We start from the raw sequence: 18,457 nt of genomic DNA on the forward strand, positions 1-18,457 counted from the left end.
GGTTGTTTTCGGAGCCGTTGTTGATTCATGCAGCGGAGATTTTCGGTCTCGAGATATGTCATAATCCGCGAGCATAAAACATGTTCCAATGCTCTACAACAGACCGACGTCAGAGATATAGGCTTTTAAGTACGTGCGTCTGTTCTACGACCCTTCTTGGAAACGTGAATGACCTGTACTTTCTTCCTATGATTAAGAATACTTCGCTCCTCCAGAGACCTACGTGCTAGAAGAGGCCTAATGTCTTTCGCATAGTCTACGTAGAACTGTACTGGTTTCCTGTCAGGTCCAGTGACTTTGCCTCCGCTGAGCGATTTTAGTTGCTTTTCTGCGACATGGTCACTTATGCGAATGGCCGCGCGGGGTAGCCGCGTGGTCTCAGGCGTCTTGTCACGGTTCCCACGGCTCCCCCAGCCGGAGGTTCGAGTCCCCCCTAGGGCATGGGTGTGTGTGTTGCCTTTAGCGTAAGTTAGTTTACGTTAAGTACTGTGTAAGCTTAGGGACCGATGACCTCAGCAGTTTGGTCCCATAAGATGTTACCACAAATTTCTAAATTTTTCCAATAATTAACGAGTCCTAATGGCAAAGTGAGGAATAAATTTTTTAGCATTAGGGCGTCGAAAGCTATGGACGATCAAGAGTACTTCCGTGATTCTCCTGCTGAAAAAATAACAAGAACATACATGATGGAAAAGAAATGAAGCCCCATGCTTCTTGACAGAGCGTAGGGGAACGATGCGGGAGTCCCGCACCGCCGTACTGGGCAAGGTCCTAATGGAGGTGGTTTGCCGTGATGGGGATGAATGATTAAGACGACACAACACCCAGTCATCTCGGGGCAGGGGAAAATCCCTGACTCCGCTGGGAATCGAACTCGGGACCCCGTGCTCGGGGAACGAGAACGCTACCGCGAGACCACGAGCGGCGGACAAACATACGTAACAGATGAGAAAAATTGATAAAGTACTCTACCAACATCGGAACATCTTAACCACGAAAAAATCAAACGTTCCAAAACGGACATCTCAAAATTTGAGTTTTATCATTTCCAAAGAAAATCATTGATGTGTTAAGACCAGTCAGTTACGTCCGTGTATCTGTAATCAAGCAATCAGCCCATTTACACGGACCAACACTACGGGATCCAAGAACGTTTAATATTCTCGAATACTGGAGAAAAGAAAAACCGATGCTCCGAAATGATGTGTGCCAGATCTCAGGTCTTTTGCGAACATGTGAACCAGCGCTCCTGATCGTCTCGTAAAGTTTAATAACACACAGGTATTCATTCGCTTGTGTAAGGGAGTATCGCGCCCGCTTATGTAGGACGGCTATAAAAATTCAGACGTATGACAGCAGCCGCAACAGCGACCAGGGAAGTCTCTCGCAAACGGCAGATGGAATTCACTGTCGACTAGTGAATGCACTGAGACAGTGAACACTGATTAAATCTGCAGCTAGTAGTATTGAAGTCGGAACTCTGAATTAACTTCTCACAAACCATTGTGATTAACTTTGTTTTACCGCCGGCCGGTGTGGCCGAGGGGTTCTAGGCGTTTCAGTCCGGAACCGCGCGACCCCTACGGTCGCAGGTTCGAATCCTGCCTCGGGCCTGGATGTGTGTGATGTCCTTAGGTTAGTTAGGTTTCAGTAGTTCTAAGTTCTAGGGGACTGATGACCTCAGATGTTAAGTCCCATAGTGCTCAGATCCATTTGAACCATTTGTTTTACCAAATAATCAGCAACCAGTCGAAAAACCATGTTTTCTTTATTTACTTTTGCAAATCGATTTCAAGTGATTAACAGCCATCATCGGTGCTACAAATACAAGAATAAAAATAAAAATAATAACAGTGACCAAATTAATAAATGTACATAAAGCAACGTAAAACCAATTAAATGTATACAGACGAATTAAAGTATTTAAAATGCACATACAAATTTACCTTTCAACGTATATGTTCCCCGAGCAGTAACGCTGTCTTAAGCACAGGTCAAACATAAAGTGATACATAGAGAATTGACTATGACATCGAGAAACCATAGGGAGGCGCTGCAAAGCAAACCCGCCCTCTATGCGAAAAGATACAGCTAAAATAAAAATGAGAAGAAGAAATGACATACAAAGTGTGGTAAAATATGATGATAAAATACTGAAAAATTTATAAAAATGGATACATTGACAAAGATTTTGTCAACCACATAGTACAGTTATATACGCCAAAAAGCGATTATGCAAATTAGTAAAAATTACCGCACTTTGTATGGCATTTCTTCTTCTCATTTTTATTTTAGCTGTATCTTTTAGAATAGAGGGCGGGTCTGCTTAGCAGCGCCCCCTTATGGTTTCTCGATGTCATAGTCAATTCTCTATGTATCACTTTATGTTTGACCTGTGCTTAAGACAGTGTTGCTACTCAGGGAACATATACGTTGAAAGGTAAATTTGTATGAGCATTTTAATTAGTTTAATGCGTCTATATACATTTAATTGGTTTTACGTTGCTTTATGTACATTCATTCGTTTGGTCACTGTTATTAATTATTTTTATTTTATTCTTGTATTTGTAGCACCAATGATGGCTGTTAATCAGTTGAAATCGATTTGCAAAAGTAAATAAAGAAAACATGATTTTGCGACTGGTTGCTGCTTATTTGGTAATTTTATGGTTTACGGTCGCTGCACAACTTGGGAACCATATGGGCCGGCTGGAGTGGCCGTGCGGTTCTAGGCGCTACAGTCTGGAAGCGAGCGACCGCTACGGTCGCAGGTTCGAATCCTGCCTCGGGCATGGATGTGTGTGCTGTCCTGAGGTTAGTTAGGTTTAATTAGTTCTAAGTTCTAGGCGACTGATGACCTCAGAAGTTAAGTCGCATAATGCTCAGAGCCATTTGAACCATTTTTGAACCATATGGAGCCCACCATTCATAACTTTGTTTTATCTTCGAATTGGTCAACTAGGATCACGTAACAACTCTAGTTCCTGTTCTTTCTTTGTTGTTATTTCCTATTTCTCCAGCACTCCTTCATCTTTTCCCCATGCTATCATTTCCTTCCTTATGTTGACGTTGTTCTCGAATTCTTGTTTCTTATGCTTTGAAAGCCTTCTAAATTTTGTAATGCATTCTTAAAAAGTTTTCTATCCGTTATTTCCGATTCTTTGATGTTTTTTTTTTCCTTTCTAGTCAATTTTTTATTTCTGTAGTCCATGCTGTTGTCGATTTCTTTTTTGAAAAATACAGGGATATTTATTTCATCAGCATGTTCTCATCCATTCGACAGAGGTGTCCAAGGAAGATTAATCTTTGCTTTTCCAATACTTGTGTTTTTCCTTAGATCTCCTCGTTTCTTCTCATTTTCACAATTTACACCTGAATCTACCACTCTCAAAGTTTTGCAAGATATGTAGAGTATGCGCAGGATACAGTCTTCTGTGGCACAGCAGTCCCAACTCCAGTGCCTTTTCCTCGGTTTTGGTTATGTTCTTACTTCTTTTACATGTAGTTTTATGACCTGTTATTAGTGTTATAATAAGAATAACGACTACAGCATTTATTGTACTACTATTACTAAAATAATTAGAACAAATACCAGTACTACTGCTGTACTACAATTGGTAGTCTATCATTAGAAAACTCGAGTACTGCTATCGTAATATCGTCCACCGTTTTGCAAGTACACAAATTATTGCTTTCTTTTATAATCCAAACATGTTTCACCACATGTCTGGCATCCTCAGTTGGTTGCTTCTATTTTTTCCTGAAATATATACAAATAGGTTATTTTTTAGGTTAAGGAATATGATGCATCAGATTTTGCTGTCATTTAAATGGTATGTGCACTTTATCTCTTATTTTACATTGTTTGTGTCTAGAAAACCATTAGCACTTCGATAGGAAATTCTGTGTATCTTTTACCGGTTAAGGTATTTTCAACGAAGTAAGGACCAATCACGTGGCCTCTAGTAATACCGCACCAAACGTTCACAACCCTCTGTCTCTAACGTTCAACCTCCCTCAGCCAGCATGGATTCTCAATGGTCCACTAACAGATATTTCTTACATTAAGCTTCCCTGACTTGTGAAGGTAGTTTCATCGATAAGGTGAAACTATTATCCAGATGTCGCATAAGAACCTTGCTACAGGGTTCTATTCGACTTGCGTAATCTGGCTGGTCAATCTGCTGGCGAAGTGACATAGGATACGGACGGAAGCTGTTTGCACGGAAAATGTGAACAACGTTGATCTGAATTACACCAGAGGTACTCACAGTTTCTATGGAGTAACAGGTGTATTATGGCCAACAGTTGCCAGAACATGTGCAGTCTAAGAGAAAAAGAAAAAGATGACGCACCACGAACGAATAATGCAGATTGGTCACAAACTGGTATTCGTACACGTATCGACGGAAAATGCAAAATTATAAACTTTGGCAGCCAATGGATGAATGTGTGACGCTGCAGCGCAGTTTCACTGCGCAACTGTCAAGGGTAGTGACAAGAGGACATGTCGATACCAGGACATGAAGTCTCTGGGAATTCCAGTCCGTGTACTCAGTTGGACAGTAACTATTCCTCGTAGACATGCGCGTGAACAACATATGCAGGTGTCAGCATCTGAGAGATGGCCTAGTGTTGTGCCCAAAGAAACCGGTTGGAGTAATCAGCGAATCGCTAGTTCGACGATGTTGGCGGGAATGGGTGAACCATGACCGAACGCTTGTTGGCATTAGGCAGCTAGTCAGGCAACAGCAGCCAGCCAAGACACTAACAGCAACAGGGAAGTAACCGATTTTATGACATTTCACGAGTTCCTAACCAGGAGCGAATTTATAGTTTCATATGTGTGCCTTTGGTAGTTTAGTTTATTGAGTTTCTGCATGTTAATTTAATATTTAATAGACACCATTCTCGTGTTTTCGTTTGTGTCGGAAATGGAATCGATTTTTTGACATATTACAAGTTCCTAATCAGGAGCGAATTATTTAGTCTCACCTGAGTGTTTTGGTACCTCGCTTTTTGAATTTCTGCATAGTAATCTAATTTATTAGACACAGTTCTTGCGTTTTCCTCCGTATCTACAGTAGAGTTCTGTAGTGCGAGCCGATTGTCCTGTTCGTCTGTGTAGTGTAGTTTTCCACGGTCTTTAATTCGGATAGGTATTGTGACTGCTGTGTGCGGATGCGAGCCGAATTGCTGACGCTTTGCTCTCAGCTCCAGGCTGTGATGGCTTTTGTTACTTTGCTTGAAGCTGCAGTGCATGGCTTAACTGCTGTGGGCCGGCCGTGCAGATCCAATGGACGTTCAGCACGTCTGAGTCTACCGATCGATCCGCACTGGTGGGAGGTCGCCTGAAGGTCCAGCGGGCCGCATGTAAGGCCTGCCCAGTTAGTCTGATAAACAGATTCCAGATGCTGTCTGTGGCTGACGCTGTCCCTCAGCCAGACGCAATTGCTTGTCCTGTTTCAGAGCAAACCTCTCAGCCTGCAAGATCCGGGCAGTCACAGAGGGTGGATTACTGGTATTTGGGAGTGTCAATGTTAGGCACGTTAAGCAGTCCCTTAGGGACATGGCTGCCAAGGAGGAGAAGAAAGCCATGTGCACTCCGTGTGCATCCTGGGTGGAGTCATTTCAGATCTGGAACATGTCCTTTAAGATGATGTGAAGATAACAGGGTGCAGGCAACTGCAGGTGGTGGCTCACGTCGGTACTAATGGTGTTTGTTGCTTTCGATCGGAAGAGATTCTATCTGGTTTCCAGCAGCTAACGAAAGTGGTAGAGGCTGCCAGTCTTGCTTGCGAGATGACAGCAGAGCTCGCCATTTGCAGCATAGTCGACAGGATTGATTACAGACCTCTGGTGCAGAGCAGAGTGGACTGTCTGAATCAGATGCTCAGACGGTTTTGCGACCGTCGAGGCTGCAGATTCCTCGACTTGTGCCATAGGGTGGTTGGGTTTCCGGTTCTGCTAAATAGGTCAGGAGTCCACTACACGCAGGAGGTGGCTACACGGGTAGCAGGAGCTGTGTGGCCGGGACTGGGCGGCTTTTTAGGTTAGAGGGTCTCAGGAAGAACGTAGATACAGGAAGCATCGATATAACAATAGTAAATTGTCGTAGCTGTGTTGGGAAAGTACGAGAGCTCTAAGCGTTAATAGAAAGCACTGATACTCAAATCGTTATAGGCACTGGAATCTGGCTAAAGGTGGAGATAAGTTCAGCCGAAATTTTTGCGAAGGGCCTACCGGTGTTCCGAAATGATAGGTTAAACACAGTTTGCGGTAGTTTGTTTGTTGCTGTTAGAAGTACTTTATCTTGTAGAGAAATTGAAGTAGATAGTTCCTGTGATTAGTAGGATGGGTAGAGGTCATTCTTGGCAACTGGAATAAAATAATAATTCAATCCTATTACCGATATCCCAAGAAAAGTTGAATTTAATTTCAACACGTACACGATTACCCGATAATAGGTAAAACTACTCAATTTGTTCTTATTCATGGACCTACTTTATTTTGTGGTGCGAAGTTAAATTTTTCTTTAATAAAAGTTTCTTCTTCTTCCAGTTTGGGTAACGGATGGATAACAGTTGCTTTCGTTGCTTGTGACAATGCAGATGACTTTAATTAACCCTCGATATGTTGGCGAAAATAAATGTTTACATCCCAAGATACGCATAAAACTTGTGCTAAACGCATTCTCTGAAAATTATTTCGAGCAGTTAGTTTATGAGCCCACTCGAATACTAATAGGCTGTGAAAACACATCTGACCTCTTAGCAACAAATAATCCTGAGCTAATAACGAGCATCAAAACGGATACAGGGATTAGTAAACGCAGGGCGGACGTAGCGAGACTGAATTTCGTAACCTCCAAATCCTCCAAATATAAACGAAAAATATGCTTATTCAGAAAATTAGATAAAAATTCACTTCGACGCCTTCCTGAGAGACAATCTCAACTCCTTCCAAATTAACAATGTAAGTGTAGACCAGATGTGGCCTGAATTTAAAGAAATAGTGTCGACAGCAATTGAGAGCTTTATACCAAATAAATGAAGAAACGACGGAGGTGATCCCCCTTGGCACGCAAAACTGGTCAAACACTGTTGCAGGAACAGCGAAAATGTATGCCAAATTTTGACGAACGCCAAATTTTCAAGACTGACGGTCTCGAAACTTACCTCGGACTTCAATGCGAGATGCTTATAACAGTTTTCACAATGAAACTTTGTCTGGCAGAAAATTCAAACAGATGCTGGCCGTATGTAAAATATACTAGCGGCAAGACACAATCAATGCCTTCTCTGCATGATAGCAATGGAAATACTATCGACGACAGTGCTGCCAAATCAGTTGAAGTTCCTTCAACAAGGAAGACGATGTAAATCTTTCAGAATTCGAATCAAGAACAGGGACCAACATGTGTAACTTAGAAATAGAGATCCTCGGAGTAGTGAAGCAACTAAAATCACTTAATGAAAGCAAGTCTTCTGGTCCAGACTGTGTAACAATTAGATTATTTTCCGAGTATGCTGATGCAATAGCTGCACACTTTACAACCTCTCGCTCGACGAAAGATGCGTACCCAAAGACTGGAAAGTTGCACAGGTCGCATCAATATTCAAGAAAGATAGCAGGAGTAATTCACCAAATTACCTGCCCATATCATTAACGTCAATATGCAGCAGGAATTTGGAACATATATTGTGTTCGAACATTATGAATTACCTCGAAGAGAACGGTCTATTGACACACTGTCAACACGTATGTAGAAAACATCGTTCTTGTGAAACACAACTAGCTCTTTACATGCACGAAGTGTCGGGTACTATTGACAAGGGATTTCAAATAGATTCGGTATTTGTAGATTACCAAAAGGATTTTAACACTGTACCACACAAGCGGCTTGTAGTGAGATTGCATGCTTATGGAATTTCGTCACAATTATGTGACTGGATTCGTGATTTCCTGTCAGAGAGGTCACAATTTGTGGCAACTGACAGAAATTCATTGAGTAAAACATAAGCGATATCTGGCATTCTCTAAGGTAATGGTATAGGCCCTTTGCTGTTTCTTATCTACATAAACGACTTAGGAGACAGTTTAAGCTACCGTCTTAAGTTGTTTGTAGATGATGCTGTTGTTTATCGTCGAGTAAAGTCATCAGAAGATCAGAAAAATTACAAACGATTTAGAAAAGATATCTGTATGGTGCAAAAACTGCCAATTGATCCTAAATAATGGAAAGTGTGAGGTAATCCACATGAGTGCTAATGGGAATCTGTTCAACTTCGATTACGCGATAAATCAGTCAACTCTAAAGGTCGCAAATTCAACTAAATACTTAGGAATTACAGTTATGAACAACATAGAAAATATTGTGGGTAAGGCAAACCAAAGATTTTGGTTTATTGGCAGAAAACGTAGAAAATATATATACCAAACAGACTGCCTACACTACACTTGTCCGTATTCTTCTGGAGTACTGCTGCGCAGTCTGGGATGCTTACCAGACAGTATTAACGGAGTACATCGAGAAAGTTCAGTGAAGAGCAGCACATTTTGTATTATCGCGAAATTGGGGAGAGAGTGTCACTGACTTGATACAGGACTTGAGGTGGACATCATTCAAACGAAGGTGTTTTTCGTTGCGGCGGAATCTTCTCACAAAATTTCAGTCACCAACTTTCTCTTCCGAATTCGAAAAAATTTTTTGACGCCGACCTACATAGGGAAACGATCATCATAATTAAATAAGGGAAATCAGAGCTCACACGGAAAGAGACAGGTGTTCGTTTTCTCTACGTGCTGTTCGAGATTGAAATAATAGAGAATTATTGCGAAGGTGGTTCGATGAACCGTCTGCCGGGCACTTAAGTGTTATCTGCGGAGTATCCATATAAATGTAGATCAAGCTTCAAGAAGGAAGTGGTCGACCTAGAGAGACGACAGAATGTGTGGGCCAAGCAATCATCAGAGGGCCACTCGGAGTCCAGGGTTCGTTTTTATCGTCGATCCAATGTGCAATTGGTGCTTCAGTTACCACAAGGACCATTAATAGGTGGCTCACAGAAAGGGGGCTGAGCTCATGGCGCCCCTTAAGCCGACTACCATCGACCGCTTTGCAGTGACGTCGGGCACATTCGGCCTTGAATCTCATTGACTGCAGCAGAATTGTCTTCGACTAATCCCACTTCGAACTGAGCTCCGATGACCGGCGAAGACGTATTTAGGGACCTCCCAGACAGTTGTGGCCTTGCAATCCCTCTGTCGCCCGCCATATGGTCCGACAGCCCCGAGTGATGGTCCAGGGTACCATTTCATTTCATAGCAGGACCCCTTTGGTTGTCACACGCGGCACCCTTACAGCACAACGGGACGTCGACGGTATTCTATGCCCCGTTCTGTTGCCTTTCATGGCAAGCAATCCTGTGCTTACATTTCAGCAAGATAACGTCCGACCGCACACGGCGAGAGTTTCTACTGCTTGTTTTCGTGCTTGCCAAACATTACCTTGGCCATCAAGGTCGCTGGATATCTTCCAAATTCAAAACGTTTGGTGCATTATAGGCAGGGCCCCCCAACCAGCTCGGAATTTTGACAATCTAACGCTGCAATTGCACACAATTTGGCACGATATACTATAGGTGGACATTCAACAAGTCTATCAATCAATGTCAAGCCGAATAACTGCTTGCATAATGCCCAGAGGTAGGCCAACGCGTTATTGACTTGTTTAATTTGTGAAGCTCTTTCTCTTGAAAGAATCACCCAATTTTTCTGAAATTTTAATCATATGTTTGGCTATACATGCACATCACGTCTACGGATTCCCGTCCCATTCGGATAATTGGTTAGCGGGGAGAGTGTATTACGTTCGCTCCGCTCGTTGCGAGGGTAGTCCCCACCCTCTGCGTAGTATTCCACTGTTCTTCCAATAACAATTTTTGCAAATTCATAGAATTGCTATTCTTGTTGCAAACCGTCTGTCAGTATATCTTTGTGAGCACAAGTCAACTATTTTCTCCGCGTTCTTTTTGTGTTCTCCATAAAGGATAGCGTGTGTAGTATCTCTTTGTTTGTGAAAATCTCATATTTTTTTGAAATTGAGCAGTACTTGGCTCAAGTGTACGACACAGGCCGAATGAAAGCTACATTTTCTGTGCACCTTTTATCCTGGCATCAACACGGTGTAACACTGTCCCCTTCTCACTCGACATGATATGTTTCCTTATTTGGGTATGAAATCACGACCTTCTGCAGAAGACAACAAAATGGTTTCATGCTCAAAACAGATAAGTTATAGATATTGTAATTACTCCGAAACTAGGACTCGTATTATGAAGAGTTACACGCCGTTGAATTCGTTTGTTTTACGTTTACGATACTAACAGCAGCCATTACTGTAACATCCGCCCTGATAGCTGAATAGTGATTCAGGAACTCTTTACTCCGTCCTTCCCAATTCCACCTGAATTCGTCACTGGAACTCTTCTACCCGTGCCTAAGTCGAAGGGAGGGTCTCATGTCTCTGCATATCGCCTCCTTACACTACTGGATGCAGAGTATAAAATCTATGCACGCCTCTTAGCAGCGCGCATACGCACTGTCTTACCTACGGTCCTTTCACCTGAGCAGACTGCACGTGATCTTGGGGCCACCTTACAAACACCCCTAGGAGAATGCCGTGACCTCATAGCACTGGCGTCGGTTTGTCGCCTTCGTGCAGCACTGGTATCCGTCGATTTCACGAGTGCCTTTGATCGCTTTCGACACCCATTCCTCCTTATGGTGGCGACACGTATGGGGTCCCAATTACTTTTTGTCGATGCCATTCGTCGGTTACTAGTTCCCGCGGTCTCGATGGTACAAGTCAATGGGAGGCTTGTAGGACCGATTCCTATACGCCGCTCTGTGCGTCAAGGATGCCCTATGTCTACTTTACTATACGCCATTGCATCCCTCATCACTGGTCTTACCTCTAGACTGCAGGGTCTCACTTTGCGTGACTACACCTTTCACTGTAGGGCTTATGCGGACGATCTCCTCTTTCTCACCTGCTCTTCCACGGAACTCAATGACGCCATCCAATGGATCCACCAGAATGGACGTCTTTCTGGTAGCATTCTCAATGTCCGTAAATCGACTATGATGCACATTTGGCGCGGCCTCCCGGCTATGATGCCGACACCACTCCCAGTCAGTACCACCCTTCGTTACTTGGGTATCGAATTTACGAGCTCCACACACCGCACAGTGGCCCTGGCTTACCGGCGGCTTTTGCAGTCGATTCGGCGCCATGTCCGCGGTCAAGTGCACCGTAACTTAAACCAACTCCAACGTGTGTCCTATGTCAACATGTATGTCGCCCCTAAACTGGTACACGTCGCCCAGATCCTCCCAATGCCGTTACTCCTTGGCCGCCGCATCCAATCAGCCTTTGGATATTTCGTGTCAGCAGGGGCACTTTTCAAAGTCCGCTACAACACTCTGACACTGCCTCCTGCAAAAGGTGGCCTCGGACTCGTCAAGGTGCGGGCACGATCTTCTGCACTCTGTCCACACTCTGTCGCGGCACTGGCAGGGGCCGGTCCCCTCCTTAACACGCAGTCTCTTAGATATCCTCCGACCAGCTTCGCTCGATCCACCGATCAATGTGGCACCTATTTCTCCATTATTGTACCACGTCACCAATTGTTTCGTAGAACTCAGCTACGTTCGAGCTGATCTTCCGGTCATCCGTCCTCCCCGTACAAAAGATTATTATCGTTTGTTTATGCTGTCCAACCCTTGCGGCCCCATGGTGCTACAGCACCCTGACATTAACTGGCGAACGGTTTGGGGGTGTGTGCATGCACCCTTTTTACCGTCGTCTGTGTCTGCATTCTGGTATATTTTAGTCTATGGACAATTCCCGACTAATAGTCGACTTTATCGCATAGGACTGGCCACCTCCCCACCCTGCCCTGACTGTCAGCTCGAAGACACCGACGAGCACCGTCTTACGTGCCCCCTGAAACAAAACGTATGGCTCCTCATCCAACGAATCGTGGGCTTTTACCTCAGTGCCCCGCCAACGACGGTAACCCCGGATTTCCTGTTGTTGCCCCAGACATTTCACTACCCTCTTGCTAAGCACCATAACCTAATCTGGTTTCGAGGACAGGCTTTAGAATACCTCTTTCAGAGTGGTCCGCATACAGTCCTTGACTTCTGGTGCAAAGTTGTGACCGCTCATAGCACCCTCACCCGAAAACCATCTTACCGACAAACTTTTGCCGGTTATCTCCGCAGCGTCTTCCTTGACGCCCCTCAAAGTTGGGGTGTACCATGCCTACCTGTCACATGATGCAACACCCTTATCCACGTTCACATGCATCGACCAAAAAAACAAATTTAAAAAAAAAAGGAAGAAGACAGAATATGTTATATTTTGTTGTATTTAATGTTTTTTTTTAACTAACAGTCATTTGTATATGTTTAAATGGTACCTTGAAGAACTCTTGCATAGTGAATATATATGTACTTTTAGTTTTTTCAACAAATTATTTTAAAAAAAAAGTGGTCAGCGTGACTGATTGCCGTCCTACGGGCCCGGGTTCGATTCCCGGCTGGGTCGCGTTTTTCTCCGCTCAGGGACTTGGTGTTGCGCTGTCTTCATCATTTCATTCCCATCCGGCGCGCAGGTCGCCCAATGTGGCATCGAATGTAATAAGACCCGCACCAAGGTGGCCGGTCCCGCCCCGCAAGGGGCCTCCCGGCCAATGACGCCAAACGCTCGTTTCCATTACTGTAGTGTCACCTGAAAAAGCAAAGTTGATACCGATATCAACACAACTACAGAAAGAATCTATACAACGTTGAGTGAGGACTTTTTCGCTATTCATCTGGGTGAAAATACCTTTACGATATCTTCAACAATGGCCGGTCATGGCATGCCAAACTTCACGCGGACCGTATGCTGGCAAAGGCTCGGTCTACCGCGGCTTTGCTCGTTACTTCCCGAAAGTACTCGGAGCAGCGTGACATTTCGGTAGTATTGTGATGTGGATTTCTCTGTCGGCATAACTCTCTTCAGTTCGGCAGAGTCGTGGCGTCAGCGCTGATTCCACTTCACTATTTGTTCATGGTGTAAAGGAAGTTGGTTGTACACACAAAAAGAGGCAGTCTAGCGATATAACGTCAAAGGCTTTTCGGAATGACATGAGAGAGGAATGAGAATTCTCTGTATAAATTAGACGGTCGCATAAGCGATGGGCACTGTATGTTTGCTGTGAAACGGTGCTACAGAACTTTGCAAATATAATTTAAAGATTTAGTTGGCAACGAAAGAGCAAGACAGTACAACGATCGTCAGACGGGATTCATAATTTGTACATTTTTGCTAAATTTGAGGCCATGCTGCACATGAACAAACTGGTGGTACGAACAGCAAAATGTCTGAAGTCGCACACATTATTCCAGTGTCAGCTGCTAACAGTTTTCGAAGAAATTGAATGAAGAACATGGAGACTTTATAGATTACTGCAAAGTACGTTGCTTTGTCTAGGGGTATGACTGGAACTATTTTTCGATTCAAGACTCGCCGTTGTTTAATTTATGAAAGGAAACGGAGTGCAGGAACGAAATTTTGAATACCTGTGTCCATATCTCGCATTTTAAGTGGACATCACTGCAGACTGCCTACAATTCGACATTCGGAATGCATTTAAAAAGAAAATCGCGTTGTAGCAGGGACACATTCTGACAAAAACAGTCCATTTCCCTAAGCCCACTGTCTTCATAGAAAACGCGAGGTTGTGACCTTGAAAGAATTACAAGGATAGATTCCTAAACGTCTTGAGGACTCTTCCTGTCTTATATCTGTTTTAGAGCTGTTTCCGAGAGCGTTGTCTGTTTCAGTTGAAAGTGCTTCTGTGAGCATGCAGATGTAACAGACCGAAATGCTGGGTAATCACCGTTTTGATGACAAATCCTCTTACGTTAAAACTGTCCAGGACGTATACATGGCTTTTACTTAGGTACAGTTTCCATATCTCCATTATGAGGTGTCAAAAGTGCGACAATTTTTCGATCGACGTATTTGTGTCAAAGACCCTTTTTGATTACATATTAAAGAAGCCGCAATAGCTTGCCAACCTGAGTGGGTTCAAATGGCTCTGAGCACTATGGGACTTAACAGCTGTGGTCATCAGTCCCCTAGAACTTAGAACTACTTAAACCTAACTAACCTAAGGACATCACACACATCCATGCCCGAGGCAGGATTCGAACCTGCGACCGTAGCAGTCGCACGGTTCCGGACTGCGCGCCTAGAACCGCGAGACCACCGCGGCCGGCAACCTGAGTGGGAAAATTTGTGATATTGTCTGTGGTTGTCCTTGTGACAACAGTTTGTGCCAGATAACAATTATGTCTTCATTGTTGTTAAATAATTATTAAATTAATAATTATTAAATTATTAATAATTGTTAAATTATTAATAATTTATTAAATAATACTGCAAATGTGTTTTGTTTGTCATCTGTGTTGTTCAGATACGTGAAATGTAAAACCAAGTTGCACACAGTGCGACTGCACTGCCGTTTAAACTGTGTGCCGCGTTCGCGGTTTCCCCTCTTACCCCTCCACGCGCTCAGACAGCGTGGCGTGGCGGTGGGGCAAATGTGCAGCGAGGCTGAGTGCTGTGGCACTCGTGCCAGGGCTGAATTCTTGACTTCCTTTGTCTTATATGATTCCAGACGGAAATATTTGAAGCGAACAACGTAGCTGAATCGCCATGTATAGGACACATCTTGTTCTAAAAATTGGCTATGTAGTATTCCCCTTGCCACACTTCATGACGGAAGTATTTGAAGTATAGTACGGTGAATGAACTACGTAATTCAGTTGTTGAGGTCGAACATTCCTTTGGCTATTCACAACGCACAAAGTAGTCCATCTTACGTAGACAGCTAACGATAAGATTCGAATGATCATACAAACAAAAGAAGGCAACATCAAGATGTATTCTGAAATATCATTTTCATGTTACTATACCCACGATTCCCTCGAATAGTTTGTGCAAACTTATACAGCTATTTAGCGGAGCTTTTGTTTTAAAATATTCAAACAGCGATTGAATACCGGATTCTGGTTCTTTACATCACCATTAATACCCACAGTTAACGAAGAAGTCCTTGCTTCCAGTAAGCAGTACTAAAACAGTGACAAATTATACGTACTTTTATGTGCTTCCTCAGGCCAAAATGATCAGCATAATCGTTTAAGAACTGGAGAATGTCCTTTGCTGGTAGGTAAGATTCTTCTCTGTGTGGAATAGGAAAATCTGGGAATCCCATGACCTCTTTCGGAAGATTTGTCCTGAAAAAATGTTCTCATGAAATTGAAAGTGAATTTTAGAGTAACAAAAATATTTCAATCACAAGTGATATATAACTTGGCATACATTCTTTTTTCTCATTTTTCTTTTTGTATAGACTTACATTAACAAAACTGATGTGCATGTATACTACAATGATATTTTAAAAATAGAAAGTTTTCTTCTACATAGTAATCAAACGATAACGACTACAAAAAACCACACTGTGACGTTTCATCACGAAAGGTCCACTTCACTCAATATATTTGTGAAACAAAAAAAAATACGTTTCCTGTACCATGATATCTTACAGGACAAGGTTCAACAAAAAATATTTCGCAAAATGTGGCAAAATATCAGTAATTTTTTAAAAGTCCTTTTATGATAGTGTGCTTCGAGTGCTATACAATTGTCTAAGTGAACTATCAATATTTTCCTGATATTCCCACAAACAGTGCAAGTTATTTCTATACGAAGCGATCCGCAAATTTTTGCTTACCAAGCAATATTTTCAAACTAGGATAAAGAAGGCATTATCTAAGTAAACTTTTGTTTCAAATGATTTGATAATGAAAGTACAGAATGTGTAGACTGCAAAAGTGTACTTAACTAACTAAAACGTTTTACCATAAATGGCATTTCACTTGCGTGTTCCTACATGATAGGTAGCAGTCACATTGGCAAACTTCACCTAAGAAGTACAACCCAAGTCAGAACTGGGTGATGTATGGTGTGTTGTAACATAAGGGTCATTACTGGGTCTAGTTCTATTCTTAGCCTACACAAACAATTTAAGACTGACTTTAAAAAGAGCTCAAACTCAGTTTTATCAGAAAGAGCTCAGATGACAGCTGGACGACTAGTTCACAACAAAGTTTTACTCTTATTTTCACAGAGACTCATATTATGCAATTTCGAAATGAGCAGAAATGACCACGTGATACAGGGTGTGGCGCAGGAACTTCCTTATTTTTTTAAAAAAAATTATAAAACAAAAATATTGGAGACGGCGAAATAATTTTTTCTTTATTTAAAGGTTCGTTTCAAGTTTTAATTCACCAGGTTTTGAAGGCGATAGCTTGAACGTGGGCTCCGTTCTGCTCAGTCCATTTGGAGAATCGAAATCAGAAGTTTCAGTCCACTTCATCCAGTATGTCGCTGTGTGTTTTGGTAATAGCAGCATGAATATTGTTCCGCAGCTGGCCGAGGATCCATGCGGGATTGGTACACACGGATTCAAAACAGCCCCATAAGAAAAAGTCGCATGAGGTTAAATATGGCGAGCGTGCTGGCCACTGAAGGTCGCCCCTCGAAGAGATGAGACAGTCGGGAAAGTGTTCGCGCAAGAAGAGTCATTGACGTTCGTGCCGTGTGAGCTTTGACGCCGTCTTATTGGAACCAGACATCCCCCATATCCATTTCTTCAAATGCAGGAAGGAAAAAAACTCGTCATTCACCTGGGCACAACGCTCAGAAGTGACCGGAACTGCCCAATCGTTCTCTTCGAAAGCCATGGGACATTAGCGTCAGTTTTGGATATCGCACACCAGTCACACCTTCTTTACGGTGGGACTGATCATGAAGTCCGAGGGTTCGTGCCACTCCAATAGCTCATGTTTTCTTTATTCCACATCCAGACAAATAAAAATGTCACCGACACCCACACATCCAGATGTCAGACTCAGATTTGGACCAAACGTTGTACGTCGACAGCCTGCAGTTTGATTGAACAAAGGGTCCGGTACTATGTGTGAAAATGTTATATGGGACATTTTCCTGGCATGTAAAACAACTGTTTGGAGTTTACAGCAATGTTCTCTTGGCAGTCTGCTTTCGCATTGTTTCTGTGAAAGTAGTAAATCTATAGAGTACATTTGTAGTTTTGCAGAATATACAATAAGTACAGAAAAATATAGAAACAATTGCATCATACGTGCGGAAGTAATAGTAATAGTAATAATAATTATAATAGTACACATAATAAAACTAACAGTAGTAAACATAAAGAAAATAATATATATAATGTATGCGGCGCTGCTATCCGCAGTCAATTATTATTATTATTATTATTATTATTACAATTATTATTATGATTATTATTACCGTTAGTAATTTCACACTCGTGATGCAATTGTTTCTTTATTCTATTGTCCCATTGTTTCTGTTTATTCTGTGACACTACAATTGCACTAGCTGCTCCATCAAGAGACGTATCTGTGTGCCTGACGTGTTTGACAGAACACCACACCTATCTATACAAATGTACTCTATAGGCTTGCTACTTTCAAATGACGAAGCGAAAGTAGACTACCAAAAGAACATTTCTACAACCTCCGAAAAATCAATACCGCGGTTCGATAGCGTCCGCGTTGTTATTTTGTCCCAGGAAGGGCTCTCAACAAGGGAAGTGTCCAGGCGTCTCTGAATGAACCAAAGCTATGTTATTCGGACATGGAGGAGATATAAAAGAAAGGAACTGTCGATGACATGCATCGTTCAGGCCGCCCAAGGGCTACTACTGCATTGGATGACCGCTACCTAAGGATTAAGACTTGGAGGAATCGTGACAGCAACGCCACCATGTTGAATAATGCTTTTCGTGCAGCCACAGGACGTCGTGTTACGACTCAAACTATACGCAATAGGGTGCATGATGCGCAACTTTACTCCCGACGTCCATGGCGAGGTCCATCTTAGCAACCATGACACCGTGCAGCGCGGTACAGATGGACCCAACAACATGCCGAATGGACCGCTCAGGATTGGCGTCACGTTCTCTTCACCGATGAGTGTCGCATATGCTTTCAACCAGACAATCGTCGGAGACGTGTTTGGAGGCAACCCAGTCAGGCTGAACGCCTTAGACAAACTGTCCAGCTAGTGCAGCTAGGTGGAGGTCCCATGCTGTTTTGGGGTGGCATTATGTGGGGTCGACGTATGCCGCTAGTAGTCATGGAAGGCGCCGTAACGGCTGTGCGATACCGATAGTGCAACCATATCGGCAGCTTATTGGCGAGGTATTCGCCTTCATGGAAGACAATCCGCGCCCCCATCGTGCACATTTTGTGAGCGACTTCCTTCAGGATAACGACATCGCTC

The 18,457-nt window shown here is 43.0% G+C and overlaps 1 protein-coding gene across 1 annotated transcript in view; it reads right to left on the reverse strand.

Annotated features, from left to right (window-relative positions):
• LOC124616200 (flavin-containing monooxygenase FMO GS-OX5) overlaps positions 1–18,457 on the reverse strand; it is a 145,565-nt gene that overhangs the window by 67,366 nt on the left and 59,742 nt on the right. The window contains exon 2 of the mRNA XM_047144500.1: positions 15,222–15,360. Coding sequence (XP_047000456.1) covers positions 15,222–15,360 — 139 coding nt within the window. The remainder of the gene's footprint in view (positions 1–15,221; positions 15,361–18,457) is intronic.

Source organism: Schistocerca americana, chromosome 5, assembly GCF_021461395.2.
Source record: "Schistocerca americana isolate TAMUIC-IGC-003095 chromosome 5, iqSchAmer2.1, whole genome shotgun sequence".
Lineage (NCBI taxonomy): Eukaryota > Metazoa > Arthropoda > Insecta > Orthoptera > Acrididae > Schistocerca > Schistocerca americana.